This window comes from Mustela erminea, chromosome 14 (assembly GCF_009829155.1).
Source record: "Mustela erminea isolate mMusErm1 chromosome 14, mMusErm1.Pri, whole genome shotgun sequence".
Taxonomy (NCBI): Eukaryota; Metazoa; Chordata; class Mammalia; order Carnivora; family Mustelidae; genus Mustela; species Mustela erminea.
This window is the reverse complement of record NC_045627.1, coordinates 54820396-54844225: the sequence shown is the minus strand read 5'-3', so window position 1 is coordinate 54844225 and position 23830 is coordinate 54820396. Positions and strand designations below refer to the sequence as shown.

At 44.2% G+C, this 23830-nt stretch overlaps 1 protein-coding gene across 10 annotated transcripts; it reads right to left on the bottom strand.

Moving 5' to 3' along the window:
• Positions 1-2618: 2618 nt before the first annotated feature.
• HNRNPF (heterogeneous nuclear ribonucleoprotein F) lies at positions 2619-23422 on the bottom strand. 10 transcript variants are annotated; one of them, XM_032313827.1, is made up of 6 exons: positions 23317-23422; positions 22936-23000; positions 10621-10777; positions 9622-9759; positions 7809-7874; positions 2619-4059 (listed from the first exon to the last, which is right to left on the bottom strand). In XM_032313827.1, the coding sequence occupies exon 6, from the start codon at positions 4006-4008 to the stop codon at positions 2764-2766; it is 1245 nt and encodes a 414-aa protein (XP_032169718.1). In that variant the 5' UTR covers positions 4009-4059; positions 7809-7874; positions 9622-9759; positions 10621-10777; positions 22936-23000; positions 23317-23422; the 3' UTR covers positions 2619-2763. The 10 variants fall into 10 exon arrangements, with proteins under 10 accessions (XP_032169718.1, XP_032169723.1, XP_032169721.1 ...); XM_032313832.1 differs by lacking the exon at positions 7809-7874; XM_032313830.1 differs by lacking the exon at positions 10621-10777.
• Positions 23423-23830: the final 408 nt, after the last annotated feature.

Sequence of the window (23830 nt, the reverse complement as noted above, 5' to 3'; positions counted from 1 at the left end):
TGAACTAATCACTATACCCAACATGAGGCTCAAACTCACAACCCCAAGATCAAGGGATACATGCTCTTCTAAGCCCACCATGAGCTCCTCTGCAAACATTTTTAGCTAGTTTCTCCCACCGCATATGCAAAACCCTACCATGCCCACTTGAGTCTGATTATCCCGTTCTCAATACCCAACATCCCTCCCTCCTGTAGGTCACAATCTCCCAAGTTTCAATAGTTCACTTCAGCAAATGAACTCCCCAAGCATTTTATTCAGAATTTTAATCTGAGTCCCAAAAGGTACCCATTACCAATCATTTTACACTCAACCCTCTGGCCCACCCCTCCAGAATCCCCTGGGGTACCAGGAGTCCTGTCCACACATATCAAGCCCTGAAGCTTTTTGGTAGCATTTGTTTCCTTCCGTAGTGGGACATCTCCCTTCTGTGTCATGCTAAGTCCTGATACTAGTTTTCTGGAACATAAAAATCAAGTTTTCTTGAAGGTGCTAGATCGTGAGCATTTTAAGTTTTGCAGGCAGAGGCATATTTCCAATTTCCAGTACTTTTTACTTATGAAACTCAGTACAATGTTTTTCAGTGCAATTCTACTGGTAAGATTTGGATTCATTTGGGTAGTTTTCTTTGGGGTCCCCAGACATTAAATCAACTCATCTGTAAAAACCATGTTTGTGTCATAGATCATGTGAAAACAGGTAGTCTGGGTTTGATGGGTGGCTTGCCAATCCATTTTAGAAACAGTACCTGGAAGACTTTGATGAGGTAGACAGCAAATCTATCTACCACAGGTGAGGCCTCCACATAGTCAATTCTAGGAGGGAGCCACTGCTGCTAGCCCAGCAATTTCAGATAATATAGCACATTCCTCTGGATATCCCATACCAGGTTCTTGAAACCCACTCCTTATATGGACCCTAAACCTAGAAAGGGAGGTAGGGAGGTTAATGTATTCCTTAAACTTCACACTATCTTACCATACCTTGCTCTCTCATGGTATCTTACCAGGACAAGTTTCTTAAGCTCCCAGGTGCTCTATCAGGGTTTCTCTGGGTCTTCTTCACAACCCAGGCCTTTACTTCCCTCTGGGGGACTGCTGTTGGGAGACCAGGGGACATGGTAGACACGTGGGATGGGTGGAGACCCTGTGAACATGGCTTAAACCAGGTGTGTGATCTGTGCCTCCCTAGAATTCTTGTTATTACAGTGGAACTTTTCTAGTTCAGCCTGTGTCCAAGCACCTGTAGCATTCCCGGGCACTGAAACTGCCGTACCTCAGGCCATCTGAGTCTGCAGAACACTGGTGGGAAAGATGGGCTGGTAAGGAGGGTCTGTGAAGCCATAGGAGGCTCAGAGAGTCTGGGTAAGACTCTAGTCTACAAAAATGTTTTAACAAATTCTTCCGGGCTTAACCAACAGAGGATCAATCCTTTGAAATTATACCAGAGGGAGATCTACAAGTGATGTATAGTTAGGGTATCTGGGCTACATTCTACAGTTATTAAAGATCTTGGGTGAGGAAATCACCAATAGTATCCTTCTCAAGCAGTTAAAAAATAAAAACTCCCATCTCAAAGTCTGTTTTAGTGTATAAAGCTGTGTGCAGAGATGCCTGGAATTTGGACACCGTTTTCTACTGCTAGGTGGATGACCACTTGATGTGGAAATAGGTCTGTCCCAAACTTATTGTGTGTATACTGTAATAACCAGTAACTGCTAACCCAGGAGTATTAGAGCTAAGAAAAAACTGCTCAAATCAGCTTATTCTGTGGTTAGTGACTGCCAATGTATGTGGCACCCAAAATTAAGGATCTCTACTTACGAGAAATGAACATGACTCCAGCATAAAATAAGGGAAAAGCAGGACATTACAAATGGCTGGTAACAGCACTCCAGTCTCAAAGGAGGCTGGGGCCCGTGTGCTTCTAATTTTCATAATCTCTGGGATGTGTTTCCATTTCCACCACTCATATTTAACATTTTTAAAATCAAACTTTTAATTTAGCCTATAGGAATATAAGGGAAATCTTAGATTTCATGTGCTAAATTATTTTGAAATTCACACTGAAATACAGCAGTACTAAATTCTCTTCAATCACCCATTTTGCTACTTTGCTGGTGAGTATATAGTCGGTGCCAGTCATTGTGAAAAAATCTTTATTTTAAGAAAAAAATTTAGTTAACAAAAAAATTTAACAAGTTTCACTTAGCAAAATACACCCAAAAGGAAATCACAGTACAAAGAAAGTTTTAAGTCAAGGCCTCACCAATTCCTACAGTATTAGTAATGTGTCTCAATTTTCAAAACTAACTTATTTTTTAAAAGCTTAAACTTAACCTAAAAGATTTTAAATGAAAATAAACTAGAATGAACAAACATGAGAAATGTTCCTCTTTGAATCAGGGATCTAGCACCTTGAGTTTTCCAAAAAAGCACGCCTCCCCAATGTGTTCACGGTGATGTGGTGTAAAAGATCCATTTAATGTACTTAAAACTACTTTAACTCAGATAACATCACTCTGAAGTACGCTACCAAAATGTTAATTGAGAAAAGCTGAAAATAGTTTTAGTTTACTCAATATCACATGCTAGAAGAAAGTTTGCATGAGAAAACACTGAAGAGGTAATTTTTTAATCCAGATTTCACAAACTCATGGTGCAAAATGGGTCCCACAGCTTCCTCTAGAGTAATAATTGCTTTTCACTGCTTGTTGGCTGCCTGTGAAAATTTGATTGCAATAACTCAAATGCTCCTACAAAACTAGTCATATCCACCCATGCTGTTCTGGCCTCCATAGCCAGCCCCGTAACAGCCGCTCACAGACTGGCTCTCGAGGCCACTGTAAGTGGACTGGGCCGACACCCCCATGCCTTGCATCATCTGGCTGCTATATGCCCCATTGCTGGCCCCAGTTGTGGAATTCAGGAAAAGTTCTATGTATCTGTGCTGCATGTTGGCCCGGTCTTTGGACATAGCTGCCACAGCTTCTTCATGAGTGGCAAACTCAACATCCGCTTCGCCCGTCACTCTTCCATCAGGGCCAATCTCAATATGGACTCTCACAGGGTTGAGTGGAGAGAAGAAGTTGTAAATGTCGTTCTCTGTGGCTTTGTATGGCAGCCCTCTCATGTGGACGCAGTGCCCAGTGGTACTCTGGACAGTGAACTCGCCGTCGCCGTATCTGTGGTCATACATGCCTGAGAGACAGTAACTGAGGTCTCTCCCAAACAGATCGGTGGTGAAGCCGTAGCCATCGCTGAGGCCGCTGTACTCCTCATAGCCCCCATAGCCTGCACTATATGCACCAGACCTCATCCTCTCCAGGCCTGCTTGCTTGACAATACCAATATACCTCCTGGCTGTGCCGGGGCGGTCATAGGGCCCCGGCCGCTGTACAGACATGAACTTCAGAGGGGGATCTGAGTATGACCTAACTTCTTCCTGACTGCTCTTAAACACTTCAATATACCTGTGCCCTATTCTCTCCTTGTGCTTCCCTAGGGCCTTCTCAGCTAACTCCTGTGAGGCAAACTGCACAAAGGCTTCCCCTGTTATCTTGCCCTCGGGGTCCACAGGCAAGGTGATCCCGTTTGGCACAATTTCCAACCCTGAGAAGAACTGAACAATTTCTTCCTTGGTGCATCCAAATGGGAGTCCTCGAAGCCGCACGAAGCCATCATTGGCGGTGTCGGCACTGTTTGGACCACTGTGCTTCAACACCCAATCCATCTCGGTTCTGTGGGACTTGAACACCTCAATGTACCGGTGTCCCATGCTTTCCCTGTCTTTTTTAAGGGCCATTTTTACATCATCTTCTGATTCAAGTTCAACAAAAGCCTCACCACTCTGCCTGCCTTCTCTAGTGTAGATGAAATGAACGCCTGCAGCCCCATCATGAATTGTGCAGTCAGAAAGGAAATTCTGCACATCCTCAACAGAGCAGGACCAGGGCAGGCCACGGAGCTTGACCACAAAGCCTTCACCTCCCTCGGGGCCCAGCATCATGGACACTTGAGAGGATAGACGTCAAACAAGCTTGGGTGCAGCTTTTTGTGGCTGAAAAGAAAGCAAAAACTACTTTACATAATTTTTCATTTATTATATACAAGAATATGCAGTAAATCTTGTTTTCCTGATTTTACAGATGAAAAAAGAAGAGTAAAATATGTTAAGAAATACACCGAATACATCTGAGCTGAGATTCAATCCCAGGTCTCTCCCAAAATATATGTAATTACTCACAAACAGACTGAAAAAGAACAAATTATGTATGAGTCTTAAACAAATATAATAGCAATCTGGAAGCTTTAATCATTAAGCCAAAACTTACCAATTCTAACAGATCAACTATATTAAGTTTTAGAAAGGAAGACAAAAGAATGAAATAAGCCAGTATTTCAGAAATAGTTAAGAGAACTTTTCAGAACTGGATGAAAACATGAGATTATTACGTATTTCAAGTAAAAGGACATTTTGTTACTAGAGGAAAAGGCAGAGCAAATTTGTAATAAATACGAAATGCTCAACTGCACGGGTTATCAGAGAAAACCAGATTATTGACAAACTGCCATTCTAACTCACTGTAATTTTATAATTTATAATAATTCAAGTATCTGATGAAGTCACCTTATGTAGCACTTTTAATCATTATTTTTAAACTACCAACATACAAAAGGGTAATTTTGTAATGACTTCAGTCCATCCCCCTACAACAAATGGAATTCATATCTTCTTTCTCCTTTATTGTATGCACCCAGTAAAAAGCGCCCAGGAAAATTACCTGTTTCGTGGTTAATACTGGGTGGATGGGTGGCTCAGGGACACAAAGCCAGGCAAAATGTTTCTTATTTTGGACAATTCTTTGTTGTGGGGAATAGGCCTGTGCACTGTAGGATATTACACAGCAGCATCCCCGGCCTCTGCCTACTAGCCATCAAAAGCAACCCCCTCTCCAGATGTGACAATCCCAAAGGTCTCCAGATATTCCCAAATGTTCCCTGGGGATAAAACTGCTCCTTGAGTTGAGAGTAACTACTATAAATCGGGGCCACCAACCTTAAAGTGGGCCCTCAATACTGCCTACAGTTCCACCCCTCTCTTCCAAAGCCCTGAGCTGTCTATGGTAACTCACCTATTCTAATCTCTCCTACCTTCAGCTGGCCTCTCATCTGGTTCAAATAGAGATCACGTAAAGGAACTACCACAAAGTCTAGACACTTAAGAAGGATTTGCTTCTCTTATCAGCTGACATTACATTAGCAGGATCACAATCCTGCTCTGGTCCCAACTCCACTCACCCCAGAGAAATTATTATTATTATTACTACTACTACTACTACTACTACTACTACCACTACTACTACTACTACTACTAAGTGAGTTCTACTACTACTACTACTACTACTACTAAGTGAGTTCCATGCCTAGGAAATAAGCCCAATTTCCCTGCTATCAAGGGGGATCAAGACCTGAGCTGAGATCAAGAGTCACTTAATCAACAGATCCACCCAGATGCCAAGAGAAATTTATCTTCATAGTCTCTTCACTGAAGACAAACTAAATAAGTATGACCATGTCTAACCAATGCCATACCTTCCCTTACATCAACTTTGCCTCCAGCTACTTGATTTGTAAAATTTCAGAAGGCAGGCCTCTACTGTCCCCTCTACTCCTCACCAATGAAAAGGCAAAATCTCTCACTCCTTGTAAGAAAGAGAGTTATTTTCTTCATTTTACTCATCCCCATAGCAGGATTTAACCACTCCCTCTGGAAATCCTTTCTCCCTTTGGCTCTTAATGATGCCAACTGTCTCCTAGTTTTCTATTAATTCCTTCGATCTGTTCTCCCAGCTTCTTCCTCTGAGTCCTTTTCTAGGCAGCCTCATGTGATCTCCATGGTCAACGAGCCTCGGGCCCAGGACTCAAGTCCCTCAGACTTCATGAAGCCCAGAATGGTATACAAAATTCTACTCGGTAACTCCTACACCCCATGAAAGAAAGCAGCATTTTCCGTGAAACTCTTCTTTAGCATCTCAGGTGCAGATATAAATAGCCTTATCTGTCATCCTTAGGTTCTAGAAAAAAAGTGAAGTAATCCTTGGACAACTTCGCCCAAGCTCTCAAATCCAATGAGTCGATTACCTCTCAGTGATTCCATTCACCACCCTAACCAACATTCCTAAATCCTGTTCAAGAGCTCTTGATTTCAATATAAAGGCTTGTCACAGTTCTATCCTCAGCCCCCGAGCCACTGCATAGCACAGTAAGAGCTCAGTAATTCCTCTGTGAGTTCAATTGTCAAACAACTTTCTGCATTGCCCTCCTATCCCTTTCTACTTCCTCATTTCTAATTCCAGTACCAACAGTCCATACCAGGATATTCTTACCTGGTTCTTAAACTTCTCCAAGTGTAATCGCTAACCCTTATTGCAACCCCATCTGTAGCTCAAGTTTTCCCCTAAACCGACTTTGGTATTCTTCTGTTCCAAATCCTTGGTGGCTTCCCACTAGCACTGGAACACAAACCACAGAGCTAACGGGGTACTCAGAACTTGCAACTTTGGCCTACAACACACTTATCTAGAGTCACTACCATCAAAAAAACAAAAAACAAACAAAAAACCAAAACACCAACAAAGAGCAGCCAAAAAAAAAAAAAAAAAAAAAAAGAAAAAAGAAAAAACCACCCACTCCTTTATTCACTTCTGTGCCTGGAATGTGCCAGGCTTTCTGCTCCCTGGGATTCAACCACACACGACAATTATCTCCCCAAACATACTCCACCCAAACTTCTGTCTAGCTAAATCCAACTAATCCTTAAGGTCTCAGCTCAAACATACTACCTTCCCACAAGATCTTCTCCTTCTACAAATTAAGTCTTATGATTCTATACTCCATGGCATTCTTGCTCTGGTTTGTTTAAAACATGTCTTCAAAACTGCTTGGAAAAGCCTAACAGGACAGACTGTTCGCCCCACCCCTAGCACAGCAGGCCCAAGATTAGCAAGAGATTAACTGATGGTCAACACCTCCCTCTACAATATGGCAGTCTAGGCTGAAAAAGACATGCAGGAAGCACAAACTAACACAATTATTTAATATAAAATTACTTAAAACTTAACAGTACAGTACAGATTATGAATGTTTTACTTCAGAAAATAAAGTTCCGGGGCGCCTGGGTGGCTCAATGGGTTCAAGCCTCTGCCTTTGGCTCAGGTCATGATCTCAGGGTCCTGGAATGGAGCCCTGAATTGGGCTCTCTGCTCAGTAGGGATCCTGCTTCCTCCTCTCTCTCTGCCTGCCTCTCTGCCTACTTATAATCTCTCTGTTAAATAAATAATAAATAAAAATCTTAAAAAAAAAAAAAATTGACATTAAAAAAAGGTCCAAAAACAAAGTAACTTCTCTCAAAGCAAGGTGAAGAGCACGTTTTTCTAAAACACACATCTCCATGTAAAACTTTCATTGCTTACTTATACTCGAGAATAAATTTTCTCTGGTATTTCTCACGGTTAAGTCCCAGACCTGCTAACTCCATATTCTTTTAAAACTTCCAATGGAACACAAATCTAATTTTAGGTGCAAATATAACTTAACATCCTCACTCTGCCCTCAGAACCTTCAAGCATCTGCATCCCTTATGGAGTTTTACAGTACTTAGGACATTAACTAAAATTCAGTAGCAGAGTGTAGATTTTTACTCCACATTAGATTTAAAGCTAGTGACAAAGATCTTCAGGGTAAGAAATATCCTGCTTAAATACAAAGAATGTGAACAAAAAAATACTTTTTCTTAAAAGAGCTCACCTTAAAGAACCACCCGGGGAGGGGATGCCCACAGTCGGAGACACTCCTTGTAGGTAACGAACTGTCCTAAAAAAGAGTGATATGGCCGTCTTGCCTCAGTGTCCCAGCAGTCACAGAGCAACCAGAGGTGGTGCCCTGGCTGGGATGGGCTCCAGCTCCCTCCCCCGTCTCTGAGAGTCAGGGCTGGGGCTGCTGGAGGCCCTTCATAGCCCCAAGGCTTCCATAATTAAAACACACAACAGGGACTGCCCCCACAGCATTTAAAAGGTTTACCTTTTCATAGGGTAATAGAGAAAGAGCAGGGAAACAGCGCAACAACCAAGAAGAGACTTGGAATTCTAACTCTAAGCTCCGCGCGGAAATCTAAATACCGAGGGTGGGAGGGGCCTCTTCAGAGAGAGGGTGGAGCAAGTCCACAATAGTCCCGGGTACCCAAGGGGGACCGCAGGAGTAGGAGGTTGAGACCCCAGGTAGCATAATCTTTACTGGGACGAGCTCAGCAGAGTCGGTTGCTAAAACTGTTCAACAGGATTTACGATTTATAAGAATCCGAGGGAGGGGGTGTGGAGGGGGGCAGGGTGGAGATGGTCAACGTCTTTCCTTCCCAGTTTTATTTGGTAACTTCATTTCTTGTGACCTGTATTTGCTCTGACACTGACAATAAAGGGAGGAAATTTTGAAATACGCTTTTCAACAGGAAAAACATCACTACCATCGCCCACAACCAAATGATTAAAGTGTCCCCAAAGACTAAGATACATGAATTCCAAGGAGTGCGACGGAGAACCAAACCACATTCTTAATTTTGGGAAAGTGAATTTCGCTGAGAGTCTTGTTTTAAAGATAAATCTGCCCTGTCCTAGCCTCCTGTATTACTACATTAGATACCATGGGGGGGGGGGTGTATAAATGTCAAGTACCACAGTTTAAAAACAGTTAACTTGAAATTCTCTGGCAGATGGCTTCAAAAAGCTTCATCAGTCCCTCTCTTGTGCCCCCAGATACATCTTGACGACTTGATTGATTCCCCTCTTCTACGGTTTACCCCAGCTCCTAGCTCCTTCCAGTGTGGTCTGCAGACCAACATCTACCGAACCGTCCTCGGACAAGCAAGCGCCGGGATGGCCAGCCACACCGAGGCCAATTTTCACCAGACTGAAAACCGGGAGGCGCACGCGCGAACACACGCTGAAGCACTGATAAAGGACGGGTCTCACCGGCGCACGACCTTACAATCGCTGGAGTAGGAAAAAGTACTATTCCTAAGTCCTGCACCTGGAGCTTCTAATTTAACTGTACCGCACAGGATGTGGTCAAGGATTTTGCAAGGATTCTTCTTTTCCGCTCCCCCAAGTGAGCGGAATGTGCGCTGTGCACAGACCCCCCCTTGGATGGATGTTGTTAAAATGCAAAGATTCCTGAACAATAGACTGGGGATAGGGCAAGATTCCGCATTTCTAACAGACTCCTAGACTCCCGCGAGGCTCTCCTTCACTCTACTGGTTAGACGGGATTTAGTTCGGATTCAGGTAGATCCAATCAAGATAAAAATGGGGTGCGCCTCCGAGTGCCAGGACTGATTAGGTTTATCTACGGAGTACTAGGGCGGCTTAAACTCCCACCCTCTTATTTGTGCTGCAGCACATTCTCACCCGTATTTGTAAATAAATATTCACCTGCAGCAGGTAACACGCAAGAGCCAGGTTATCCTGGGGGTCCTAATTACTCAGAAAGTTCTACTCTTAAATCACAGTGGGCGAGAGAGACGCTGCTTCAGGATTACGCAGTTGACTTTGTTGCTCTTAAGACTTACCGCTGAGGGGAGCAGGACTGATTTCTATTTTCATCAAACAAGCGCGGTTTAGAGCCAAAGGACCCCTAATTCCACCCGACGCTTAAAAACGCAGACGGCTCCGGGGAAAGTCCAGGTGCGTCTCCTTTTGTTATTAACCTGAAAATGAAACTCAAGCGGCTGTGGCCGAACGCCTCAGACGACGGCTCCAACTGCGTTCTGTAGCTCGCAGCCGCGCGGGCCGCCAGGGGCGCGTCTGAGCAATTTCGGCGGGAAGCACAGCGGCGGTCGCAGGCGCTGAGCTCCCCGGGCGGGGAAACGGGGACGAGGTGCCGGGGGCGCTCACTCGGCTTCTACCTGGCGGATGCGAGACCCTACGGTCCGCCAGGCCCCACAGGAAAAGGGGCCCCGGAGCGCCCCTTCGCGGGGCCTGGGCGGGGTCAGCGGGAGCTTCCGGGGCGGGGGCGGGACGAGCCAAGGGAGGAGGGATGAGGGAGGAGGAAAGGGGGGAGGAGGGGGGAGAGAGGCTTCCCGGGCAGAGCGGGAGGGGGAGGGGAAAAGAGGTCACCGGGCGAAGGCTTCCCGGGCCAGGTGGAGGGAGGGGGGAAGCTTGCGGGGGCGGGGGGATGGGGAGGGAGGTCGCCGACGTCGCCGAGGAGGTAGTGAGGTGGGGCCGAGTTCCTAGTCCCGGCTTCCCGGAGCCGCGGGGGAGGGGGCGGAGCTCCCGAGTCGGGGGGGAGCTTTCTGGGGTGGCCAGGGCCGAGTTCTCGGGACCCGTGGGGGGCGGAGCTCCCTGGTCGGGTCGGGGGGACTTCCTGGGGCCGCGGGGGTAGAAGAGTTCCTGGGGCAACCGGGGGGGGGGGGGGGAGGGGAGAAGAAACAGTTCCTGGAGCGGGCGGGATTGGGGGGGGCCGGGGGGGGGGGGCGAGTTCCCGGGACTCGCGGGCGGTGGGAGGTGGATTGGGCTGAGAAAGGGTGGATGGGCGGGCGGGCAGGGGTCGTCCGCTCGCGGCGGCTCACCACGACGGGTCCGGAGTCCGGAAGGCCGGCGCGCGGGGCTGCGTCCCGGAGGCAGAGGCCGCGTGACTGAGGGCGGCGGGCCGGACGTGGGTCACGGGGTGTAAAGGAGGAAGTGCCACCGATGGGCCCGCCAAGATGTCACCAATGGAAACGCGTCCTGCAGGTGCGGCCCGCGGCCCGCGCGTTCGGCCCAGGCAGGAAGTGGGAGGAAGGAGGGAAGAAAAGCAACGAGGAAGACCGTTCTGTGTGAGTTCCCCGGAAGGGTGCCAGGACGGGGAAAAGTCCAGAATACTAGCGTAGGGGCGGGGAAGATTGGCACGATATATGTGGAAGAGATGTAAAATTAAAAAAAATAATAAAAATCTGAAAAAAAATCTCAAAGCAGGAAGAATTGTGAAAGGAAACTAACAGACAAAAGGTAGAACCTCTTTGTATATACAGTACCTTGTTTTATATATTTGGGCATATATTCATGTAAATACTTAGCTTCAGTTTAAAAGATTTTAAAACTCGCAATTCTTAATACCCCACAAAGAATTACATTTCACGAACCTCTGAATCCGAGTTCAAAAGAACAGTCTTGAAAATAATTACTACGGGCGCCTGGGTAGCTCAGTTGGTTAAGTGTCTGGCCTGCCTGCCTTCGGCGCAGGTCACGATCCCAGTATCCTGGGATGCAGCCTGGCGTGGGCTCCCCGCTTTGCGGGGAACCTGCTTCTCGCTCGCCCTCTTAGTGCTCGCTCTGTCAAATAAATAAAATCTTTTTAAAAAGTAAGGCAACTGTGTGCAACATAAGCAATGATTACATTTTATATTACTGAATTTAAAAATTTTAGTTTTAATTATGGTGCTATGGTTTTATTTTTGAAGTCAATACTTAAAAGATATATTTGATGTCTAGAATCTGATTCTAAGTCTGAGTCTATGGAGTGAGATTACACATGAAACAAACGGGTCATGATTTAGTAGTTCCTGAAACCGGGTGATGGGTAGGTATATGGAGTTTTCCTTTTACTTTTGTCTCTACTTCTCTGTAGGTTAAATACTTTTAGTAATGAAATTATTTAAAAAAAGAAAATCATATAATCTACATACTAGAAGTAACTATGAAATGAATAGGATTTATAGGGAAGAGGAACCTACTAGCTAAGTAAGAGTATGCAAAGTCAGACTGGCAAATGAGTTCAGCCTTCATTACAAAATAGCTCCAAGGGAAAAGACCAAGTGAACACTTACTGAATATAAGAAATCTGAGAGATTTATCACGGATTCACAACACATGGGGTATATCTGGATTTTCAGTCAAACAAATTGATAAACATTGTGGTATTTCAACTGACTAAAAATTTGATATTAAAGTGGTTTTTTATTGTTGAAGTATATTTACTTATTTTAGATATAAAACTAGTTATGTTTAAAAATAAAAGAATTCATTTCTAGAGTTTTATTCACTGGAAGTATCTGTGCATGAAACTGCTGGCTGGGATTTTTTTAAAAATTACCGGGGGGGGGGGGGGGGGCGCCTGGTGGCTCAGGTCATGATCCCAGGGTCCTGGGATCGAGCCCCGCATCGGGCTCTCTGCTCAGCGGAGAGCCTGCTTCCTCCTCTCTCTGGGCCTGCCTCTCTGCTTACTTGTAATCTGTCAAATAAATAAATAAAATCTTTTAAAAAAATTAAAAATTACTTGGGGGGTAAGGGGGGAGTGGCTCAGTCATTAGAAGCCTCTGCCTTCGTTCTGCTCAGGTCTTCATCCTGGGGTCTGGAATGGAGCCTTGTGTCAGGATCCCTACTCTGCAGGAAGCCAGCTTCTCCCTCTCCCACTCCCCCGGCTTATGTTCCCTCTCTGGCTCTGTCAAAATCTTAAAACAATTAGGTGGAGAATATAAGAAAAACTGTCCCTAATTGTGGAAGCTGGGTGACAAGAATCAAAATCCAGCCATATCAGGAAAAGTTATACATAACACTAAAAACTCATGAATTCAAGAGAAGTAAAACAATATTCCAAAGAAAAATTAAGCCACAAAGCTGGCTTGTTTTTGGAAAGAATATCTCTACAGAACTGAGGTACCTGACTACTTCATAAGCATTTATTTTACTTCATGAAGACCTCTTCAAAATATATTCTTGATAATTTATGTAACTGGTATGTTTTCTCACTTTATTTATTCGAATGTATTTGCTGAAGTTAAGTAGTTTTACATATGCCTTCCTGCCTCAAGTGGTTGGTGACACTAGGAAGGTGACAGTTAATAATTGATCAGCCATGATAGGGTTCCTGCCTGGTGAAGGAACAACGTGTACTGAAGACATGGGGACTTGCCCTGCTAAGACCAATGAAAGAGGAAAGGAGAGAAAGATCCTTCTTTGCCTTGAAAGCCTGGTTTGGTATTTTGTACATTAGTCTAAAACCAATGGGAAATCATTTAATTGTTTCAAAATGGAATGTGGTGTAATATGTGTTTTTGCTTTTCAATAGAACAGTCTAGCTGTTATCTGGAAAACAAATGGTGGGAACAGATGCATAGAGAGGAGATGGGAAGCAATGAGCAAGTTTAGGAAAAATTGATGGTACCCCGAAGTAAAAACACTGTGGTAGAAATGAAGCAATTGTGCCAAGATTTGAGTGATGTGCAGTAGATAAAAATTTACCAAACTTGGGAAAGTCATTCATTAACTCAGAAATACTGTGCACTTACAAAATGCAGGCACTCTACTAGGTCCACAGAACAGTAGGCTGAGAAATCAATAAAGAAATTGGGCTCCCTGCTCAGCGGGGAGCTTACTTCTCCCTCTACCCCTCCTCCCCACTCATGCTCTTGACAAATAAAAATCTTAAAAAAAAATAAAAATAAAAAATAAGAGGAGGAAGAAATACATGTATGACAACAAAGTCTGAATGACCCAAAACTAGAAAATGGAGATTAATTTACACTGGGGCTCTAAGGAAGTGACAAACAGATCCTAAGCATGAGAAGGGGTAGGAATGGGAAACTTTTTGCCCCTGGTAAATACCTAAGGTATAAAAGCAGATTTTAGAAGGACCCCCCCCCCAACTTTTTTGTTCCTTTGTGTACTATCCTACTTATTCCTCCCTCAATGCTTGGGGTTTTTTTGTTATTTATTTATTTATAAAAGAGATTTTATTTATTTGACAGAGAGAGACACAGTGAGAGAGGCAACACAGGCAGGGGGAGTGGGAGAGGGAAAAGCAGGCTTCCTCCCGACCAGGGAGCCTGATGCAGGGTCCCATCCCAGGACCCTGGGATCATGACCTGAGCTGAAGGCAGAGGCTTAACAATGGAGCCACCCAGGCGCCCCTCTTTATATTTTTAAAATGCAGCCCTTTGCCAGGGTCTGTTTTTGTGCTGGTTGCTTTGAATAAATATTTTACTTTGCGGTGAATCCTTTTATTTTTTTAAAAGATTTTATTTTTTTAAGTAATCTCTATACCCAATGTGGAGCTTGAACTTAACCCTGAGGATCAAGAGTCGCATGCTCTACCAACTGAGCCAGCCAGGCACTCGTGGCAAATCCTTTTAATCTTCATATTCAGGTCTTATTAAATTCACAAAAGAGAATTTTAGATATTATTTCTGCTGCTTATGTCTGTTTTTCCTTGAGGAGCAAAGATGGGTCTGGGAAAAAAGCAATTCCCTGTCTAGGGACAGTGCATGAGCAGAGCCCAGACCCCTAGTTTATTATGGGTAGTTTTCCTGTTCCACTGGAAACCTCAGCAATTTTTATAAAGTCCCATTTCAGTGGCTCTTAAACATTTCTGGCTGTCAAATACTTGAGAATATGATGTAGTTCTGAACGGACTACTTCAAGAAAGCACACCCCCTACAAAGTTGTGCCAAAATTTTCAAAGGGCTCAGGCATCCCAAGTCGGACTACTCTGACCCTAATGTGTACAACAAGCCAAGTTCAATACATAAAGCTACCTCAGAGCTATTGAGAGAAAAGCTGTAGATGAATCATTAAATGTTATTAACATTCTAAATGTTTAGGGCGCCTGGGTGGCTCAGTGGGTTAAGCCTCTGCCTCTGGCTCGGGTCATGATCTCAAGGTCCTGGGATCAAGTCCCACATGGGCTCTCTATTCAGCGGGGAGCCTGCTCCCCCCTCCCCTGCCTACTCATGATCTGTCTGTCAAACAAATAAATAAAAACTTAAAAAAAAAAAAACATTCTAAATGTTTATTATTACTACGTTCTTATCCATCAAGAGATACGTATGGGGCGCCTGGGTGGCTCAGTGGGTTAAGCCGCTGCCTTCGGCTCAGGTCATGATCTCAGGGTCCTGGGATCGAGGCCCGCATCGGGCTCTCTGCTCAGCAGGGAGCCTGCTTCCCTCTCTGCCTGCCTCTCCATCTACTTGTGATCTCTCTCTGTCAAATAAATAAATAAAATCTTTAAAAAAAAAAAAAAAAAAAAAAAAAAGAGATACGTATGAACAGGAAAGCTACTTTACATTATCTTTTAATTACTAGGGCTTTTAGTTTGTGTACTGTAGCTAAGTCTCAGGTAATAATACACTTATTATAATATTTCTCAAAAGCTGTGTTAACTAAAACCAAAAATACTATGTGATGTTAGGTAAACTGTATCTATTATGCTTGTATTAAAATTAACATAAGGTACAAAATTTTACCCTACACAAAACAAGCAGCTATTGCTCTATATTACTGATTGCATTCTGCTGGTGACTCAGGAATCAAAACCCAAGTTACCACAGAGAAAAAAAAAAAACATATCAGGTGAAGTTTTCATAAAAAGAAACACTGCTATTTGACTTCCACTGCTTAAGATAAAATCTGTTTTCAAATGAGGGAAAAATTTCATCATCTCTATTTAATTGGTAGTGCTTTCCCCACAGTAAGAAATTATGATTCAGCACAGCTAAGAAATTTAAGGCCGGAGTTGGGGGGAGGTTGTTAAAGAAAATACGATTGCTAATAAGATGACAGTCTCCCAACCACCTCCCCTATGAACTTTCCTGTAGCTCTTTCCCCTCAGTAAGCAGCCCCTGGGCTGGGTGACCATTTAGATCCTAGAACCAGGCAAAGGCCTCAGGAGGCCTTGTGGGTTACACTCATAGTCTCCAGAGAGATGGTTAGAGAACATGCCCATAGCCCCTCAAGGGGCCTATAGCTACCTCCTGGGGCTCTGTGGAGAGCTGACACCTTGTCAGGTCCCATGCAGCTGCCATAGGAGCGAAGACTGCTGTAGCATCTTGTGCTCAATTTTTGCTGCTCAGGGGACCATACCACACTGCCCTGGGAGAGAACAGAACAGATCCAAGAGGAAAGAAACACAGCAATGCACATAAGAGTGGCTCAAGCACCCGCAGAGAATACCATGCATTCAGACAACATCTTAGAACAATAGACAGTTTTAAGTGAATGAGAAGCAATGGACAAAACTAATTTTTTTTAACAAAAAAATATGAGAACTTTCAGATACTCAATTACAGAATATAAAACTTTTAAAATTTGAATTTTGACTTTATAAAGTTAGTAATAAACTGAAAGCACAGTGGCCTGAAAAACCAAGTGGAAGAAGTATCTCAAAACAAAGAGAAAGAAATAAAGAGAAAAAGATATGAAATTTGGAGGACACGGATGTAACACGAGACAACAGAAATAACATGTCAATAATAAGAATTCCAGAAGGAGAAAAAGACACAAATGGAGGCAGAAGAACAGATAAAGAACAAAAGGGAGATTTTCCTGGCTTAAGATAAACGTGATCCGTGTAGTTCCCAACAGATATTTTTGAAAGACACAACCTAGGCATATGTTGCTAAAATTCCTAAATTTAAAGTATAGAAAAAACGGCTTTGGAGAAAGAACAAACTGGGTACAAAGGATAAAAATACGATAGTTAACCACACGTGCCTACTGAACACTTAAAAGTGACAAATACAAATTGAGATGTGCTCTAAGTATAAAATGCACACCAAACTGCAAAGATTAAAACAAGAATATAACATCTCAATGTTAAAATACTGATATGCTGAAATATTATTTTGGATAATAGTCAATAAAAATACATTAAAATATACTAAATTAAAATATTAAAACACATCCCAACTCATCTTACTAAGGCCAGTATTAGCCTGTTTTATGGGTTGAAATGCGTGTCCAAAATTTAGATAAGGCCCTAACCCCAGCACCTCAGAATGTGAGATTTGGAGACAGTCTTTTTTATAAAATGAGGTCATTAGAGTGGGTCATATTCCATTATGACAGATACCCATCTAAGAAGGGGAAATCTGGAGACAGACAAGATGAAACAAACACAGAAGACAGCCATCTGACAAACCAAGGAGAGAGGTCTGGAATGTATCATTTCCTCATGGCCCTTAGAGGAACCAACCCTGCTGATGCCTTGATCTAGGACTTCTGGCTCCCATAACTACAAGACAAAAAATTTCTGTTGCAACCCAGTCTGCAGTATTGTTATGGCAGTCCTAGTAAACTAAACAATCTGATACCAAAACCAGACAGACATCACAGGAAGAGATAACTACATACTAATATCCCTTGTGAGTACAGGTGCAAAATTCCTCAACAAAATAACTACAAACTGAATCCAACAACATGTAAGAAAGGTTATACACCATGACCAAAAGAATTCATCCCAGGAATGCTTAAGGGTATTTCAATCTAAGAAAATGTTCTTGAACTAGGCAGAAGTAGGTAGTGATGGTCTTCACAATGTTGTGAATATACGAAAAACCTCTGATTTGTACCCTTTAAACTGGGTGAATTGTATAGTATGTGAATTATATCTCAAATATCAAACAAAATAAATTTGTCATTCATTCTATTGGACAACATATTCTATTGGACTGAACAAATTTTGTGTAAAACAGAACAAAAACCTATAGAGATGCCAATAATGAATCATCTCTGCAATGTAGAAACTTGTAAGAGGGCAAGGAATTTTTAGTATTCACATGAGGTCAGAATATTTGTAAAAGCAGCATACTGTCAGGAAAACCTAACAGGAATTCAGAATTTTTCATTCTAGTCTTTTCCCCCCTTAATAATTATCACTTTTTGTGCTACGTTTAAGAAAATCTTTTTCTTAAGCCAAGGCCATATGGGTTTTTTTTTTTTTTTTTAACTTCAAAAGCTCTGTTGTTTTCATCTACATTTTTATGTTTTGATCTATAATCAACCTGGAATTGGTTTTCTATTTCCAAGAGTGTTAGAATTAGTTTATGGAGTTTCACAGGCTAATTTTGCTCATGAACTCAGATGAAAATATCCTAAAGAAATTATCAGCCAACAAAATCCAGCAACACACAAAGCAATAATCATGACCAAGTTGAGTTTGTTCCAGGAATACAACTGCAGCTCACCATTTCAAAGTCAATCCCTGCAATCTGTCACACTGACATATTAATGAAGATTAAATGAGTTAACTAAGATTTTTTCATGTTTTATGAGAAATGCAAAGAAATATCCTACACAACAGAAGAAAATAAGAGGAAACTGATGAATTCCTCCATAAACTGGGAGTAGGGAACTTTCCTGACCAAGACCCAAAACCCAGAAGATGGGAAAATACTGAAAAATTTCATTACATGAATACAAACAAAAACCCCAAAACAGAAACCTCCAAACCTCTTATGCATAGCTAAGAGGTTAAGCTAAGTAAACATATGAATGATAAAATGGGAAAGATATTGCCAATTTTCCCCAAAGCATTAGTATCTTTAATAGAGTATCTAAAAAGAGAAAGTCCATCCACCCAAAAGGAAAATGGGTTAGAAGTATAGTCAACAGTAAAAGAAATGACCGTAAACATGAAAAGATCCTCCACCTTACCCATTTAAGATAAATTAAAATTTTACATTTAAAATAACCAGATTGGCAAGAAATACATAAATTTGAAAACAACCCCTTGGCAAAATAGGCCCTTTCAAATACCATTTGTGGAAATATTAAATGCCCCCCCCAAAAAAGAAAAAGCAAAGACACATACAAAGAATATTCATCTCAGCTCTATTTCTAATAGGAAAAGGCTAGAAACAACCCAATTGCCCATCACTAGAAGTACAGTTGAATAAACTTTGTTGGACCCACTTAATGAAGGATTACACCTTAAACTAAGGAAGGCATCAAAGATCACCCGGTGGTTGTGTCAAGTCAGGAACCAATCTGAAGGGCTCCCACTGGCCACAAACTGGATAATTTCTGCACCAAAGAATAAAAGCCACAGTGAATTAAATTACATATTAAAACTCCCGACTTCAAAATGATACCAGAAAAAGTGTCTTTGGCACATGCTAGAGATCACTAATTATGTTGGATACTGATATACCACAGGAATGGATCAAAATTTAAACTACCATTTATAAAGTACAACTTAGAATAATCAAATGATTAACAAGGAAAGTTTCCTCTCTCTAGAAATATTCCTACTACTAAACAAGAAGGAATATTTAAAGTGTCACTAATTTGGAGATATTAACAAAACAATGGGTTTAGGGAAAGACCATCCATAGCTGCCAACATCACAAAGGGGGAACACAAGTGCCTGAGGCAGGAGCCCGCAAGAGTGCACAGCACCTCCAAAGAAGTATTCTCTCCAAAAATAAAATTTCAGCGGAACCAGAACAGCCCTTACAGGTAATTATCATTTTACAGGAAAGGCAGAGAGGTCAGAGATTCAACCACCACCACTGAATGTAATCAGAAAAACCCAAAGCCTGAGGAAGGAACTCTGTATGTGACACTCAACCCAATTCATTCAACAAAGGAAAGAAGAGAGAACCTCTAGACTGCACTAATAAGGTTACTTGTCCACACTGAAAATGTGGCTAGTAAGAAGTGAGATGTGCTGGGCGCCTGGGTGGTTCAATTGGTTAAGCTACTGCCTTTGGCTCAGGTCATGACCACTGGGCTCCCAACTTTGTGGGGAGCCTGCCTCTCCCTCTGACGTTCTGCCCTCTTATGCTCTCGCTCGATCTCTCTCTCTCAAATACATAAATAAAATCTTAAAAAAAAAAAAAAAGTGAGATGTGCTGTATATATAAAGTACATACTGGATTTTGAAAGCTTAAATGGAAAAAAAGTAATCTAAAAATTACATGAGAAAATATTCTGAGCATTTACTATGTTAAACTAAATAATTATTAGAATGAACATTTTTTTTCCTATTAAAAATGTTATTTAAGTGGCTTGCATTTTATTTCCACTGGAAATCGCTGCTCTGATTAATAGAATTTAAAGAGATGGCCACCAAATTAAGGTGTGACCTTGTTTGGATTACAATTCAAACCAGCTATAAAAAAAAATTATTCAAGAAATATACAGTCAGGTGCATTTGAACATGGGATTACTTAATGATCTCAAGGAATTACTATTTCTTCAGCTGTGATAATGGTATTGTACTTGTATTTTTTTTTTAATCTATAGAATGGAAGCTAAAATATTTATGGATAAAATCCTCATTATGTCTGGGATTTGCTGTCAAATAAGCCAGATTGGCTTTAGATGAGCTAGATTCTCCCTCTGATATGCCTCTTGTTATCCACAATAACTCCCAATTCCGGGCGGTAAGATGGGAGCAGGTTCCCTGGCAGAGGAGGGCTGTCCCTGTCAGACAGACCTGAGTCCTATTCCCTCCATGGGCAAGTGACTTCACTTCCCCCTGGGCCTCCATTTTCTCATCTGTACAACACGGATAACAGCAATTACCACCGCCCCCCTCCCCCCACCCACAGACCGGTCATGAGCACGTGACTTAAAAATACGATCAAAACTCCTAACTCGGGGGACGCCTAGGTGGCTCAGCTGGTTAAGCAGCTGCCTTCAGCTCAGGTCATGGTCCCAGCGTCCTGGGATCGAGTCCCACATCCGGCTCCTTGCTCAGCAGGGAGCCTGCTTTTCCCTCTGCCTCTGCCTGCCGTTCTGTCTGCCTGTGCTCGCTCGCTCTCCCTCTCTCTCTCTGACAAATAAATAAAATCTTAAAAAAAAAAAAAAAAAAACCTCCTAACTCGGGGCGCCTGGGTGGCTCAGTGGGTTAAAGCCTCTGCCTTCGGCTCGGGTCATGATCCCGGGGTCCTGGGATCGAGCCCCACATCAGGCGCTCTGCTCAGCAGGGAGGCTGCTTCCTCCTCTCTCTCGGCCTGCCTTTCTGCCTACTTGTGATCTCTGTCTGTCAAATAAATAAATAAAATCTTTAAAAAAAAAAAAAAAACAAAAAAAAAACCTCCTAACTCTGTGGACCCAATTAAGGGTCAGACTCTACAAAGAGTCTGCGAGCCAGAGCTCGGATTCAAGAGACCCCCTTCCCACTTCTGCAGCGCTGCAGGCACTTATCCGGGATGGGCCCCCTCTGTCTCCACACTCTCCTTCACAGTTTTGGCCATTTCTGGCCATATCTTAATCCTTTCACTTATATCAATTCACATTTTTACTTGAATATTTTGTATTTACAGAAAGCCTTGTGGCAGTATTTAAAAAAAAAAAAAAAAGTCACTCGCCTATTAAAAAAACATTAAAAAAAAAGCAAATACCACAAAAAGAATGTTAAAATAGAAAAATTAAAAATAGAAAAGAGACCGTAATACAGAACAAGCCTAATAAATTTTCAAAATGCATACGGGCACAAGAGATGACTAAAGATGGGCTTACTTAAGTATTAGTAATTAGTAACAAGAGCAATCAATCCTAAAATTCATTAAAAGTAGAAATTTACTTATTTTAAAATGAAGACTCGTGTCTAGAAATTAACACTAAAAACATCACTTTTCACTGACATATCCTAATGTATTTTTTGCGTTACCGAAGAACCCGAGGTATTTTTTCTTACTAGAAATTCAGAAACAAATAGTTAACCTTTAAAAACGTAACTATAAGTAATAGAACTACATTAAGATAGGTAATTTCGACAATATTTTGAACTGAAATGGTTATTTGAATTGTTCATAACTCTTCCAGCTCCACTAGGTTCCGGATACCTGAGGCGCGGCCCTAACCTCCGGCACCTCCGCGCCCCCCCCCCACCCCCACCGAGCGGTTCCCCGCTAAACGCGCCGCCGCTCGCGGACCCCTCTCCCGCCACGCATGCGGCCCGCGGTGGCAGACAGGAGCCCGAAGTCCCCCCCCCAACAGTAGGAAGAACTACAGAAGGAAGCACGATTGTCTGTCCTAGGGCCTCGGGGAAATAAATTACTGCGAAGAGCTTCAGCGGGCAAGCAGGCCAGGACCCAAGGGGCGCCGGGTGGGGGCGGGGGCGGGGGTGGAGGTCCTGCAGGAGCTGGGGAGGGGGGCTCCTCCGGGTCTGGGGATTTCTCTGGCAAGAACCTGAGAGCTCCTTAAAGGTACAAATCAACGGGGAGGGGCCTGTGGCCTCCCAACCAGGTCTATAAAAGACCAGGGTCGGTCGAGTCCCCGAGACTCGCTCGGCGTCACCAGGCCGGCCAGCGCCACTTTCAGTGAACCACGCGGGAACGCTGAAGGTAGAGGGCGCAGCGCGAGCACCGGCAGACTCCAGAAGTTTCTCAGGCGCAGTCAAGAATCAGCAAAAAATATATTCAAGGATACAAAGAAAAGATTAAGCTCGCTCGGCAGAAGTGTGGTCACCAGGCAAAGATAACGTGAGCGAGAGTTTCTACCCAAAAAGCAGACACTATACCTCTAAAAGCAGGAGACAAAACGCAGACAGGGACACACGCCGCACGGAGAGGAAGAAAAGGCCGCAAAGACCGAAAGTGGAGGCTCAGCGAGCGGGAACGTGGGAGGGGGGAGGAGCCAGTTCCCAACCAGTCTGGTGCAACTCAACCACGTGAAAGTACTGCTTTCATTTTTAAATGAAGCCCCCCTCCCACGGCCGCCAGGTGCCTCACGCTATTCTTGGCAGGGGTGCTCAAGCTCTACGACCTCTGGAATCCGCACCAGGCCTTTCCTCCGTTCCTCGCCGCGGGCCCGGCCTTCCCCCGGTCCTAAATCTCAGCCCAGCGGTCCAGTACCCGAGTGTAAAGCCGTTGACCTCTGATCCCACCTCCCCCCACCCCAATTCTCAGCCCCGCCACCCCTAGCCCCAGTGAGCCGAGTACCCGGTCTGTACCCGAGTAACCGGCTTTTGACCTCATATTCTACCTCTCCCGACCCCAACTCTCAACCTCGTCGTCCCCAATCCCCATTCGGTTCCCATGTGTGAGGCCCTTGATTTCAGACCTTGCCTCCCCCGACTCCAAATCTCAGTCCCACTGTCCCCATACTCAAGGGCCCAGTTCTCGGTCGGTCCCAGTAGTGCGGCCCTCAGCCCCGGACCCGCCGCCCGTCCCGCCCCTCACCTCGGGATCCGAGTCTCCACGCTCCCGCTCTTCACATCCGGCACCTCGATCGTCCCTCTGAGCACCTAGAGGAGGGTGGAACGCGGGGAACTTGGCAGTTGTAGCTGAGGCAGTTGAGGCTTGTTTACCATCACCATGGAAACCCCTGGCAGCGCGCCCTGGGCGGGGCCTCTGAGGGGCCGGGTCTGGCGCGCGGCAGGCCCGAGTGCACAACTCCCGCCCGACGAGCGCACGAGCCGTTTACCCCGCTGTTCTGGGTTTGCCCGACCCCCGCTTGGCCCTGTACCCTAGCACCTAGGAGCAACAGCCCGGGAGCCCGCGCCCCCACCCCACTTCCGGCTGCCGGCGTAATTGCCGGCCTGTTTCCCCGCGGAACCCCACCTTCTTCTCCAGGAAGACGCGGCGCAGGACGACTTCCACCACGGAGCCGGAAGGACGCAATGAGCGCGGGGAGGGCGGGGCCTCCGCGGCCGGCGTCCGGGGGCGGGGCTGCGAGGGCGCTATTGTGACGCGCATGGAGCGGAGCCAGGGATTGGTCAGCAGGGCGCGAGGCAGGCCGGGGGCTGTGGAAGCGGGCGATGTTGGGATGGGAGCTGCACGACACGTGGGAGCCCTTGTGGGGCGGGGGGGGGGGGGGGAATGTCTGATAGTGTATAGTTGCGCTCTGAAATGTACTGACTAGGAGAGTCCTTCCCGAAACAGAGCTTTAAGGATTCTTGGATTGAAGACGATTGAAGACCATCGTGAAAAGAAAATGAGTTATTTCCTGCCGAGGAAGAAATAGGGAACCGAAAACACCAAAACAGATAAAGGCGGCTCCGATTGCAGGATTTAGGGAAGGATTAACGGGTTTACTGAGGTGGTTCACATGATTATCACTTGGGCTGAAAACTCC

Bases quoted from the DNA above. Each gene is read 5' to 3' on its own strand.
- HNRNPF (XM_032313827.1), bottom strand. From the start codon at position 4,008: ATGATGCTGGGCCCCGAGGGAGGTGAAGGCTTTGTGGTCAAGCTCCGT.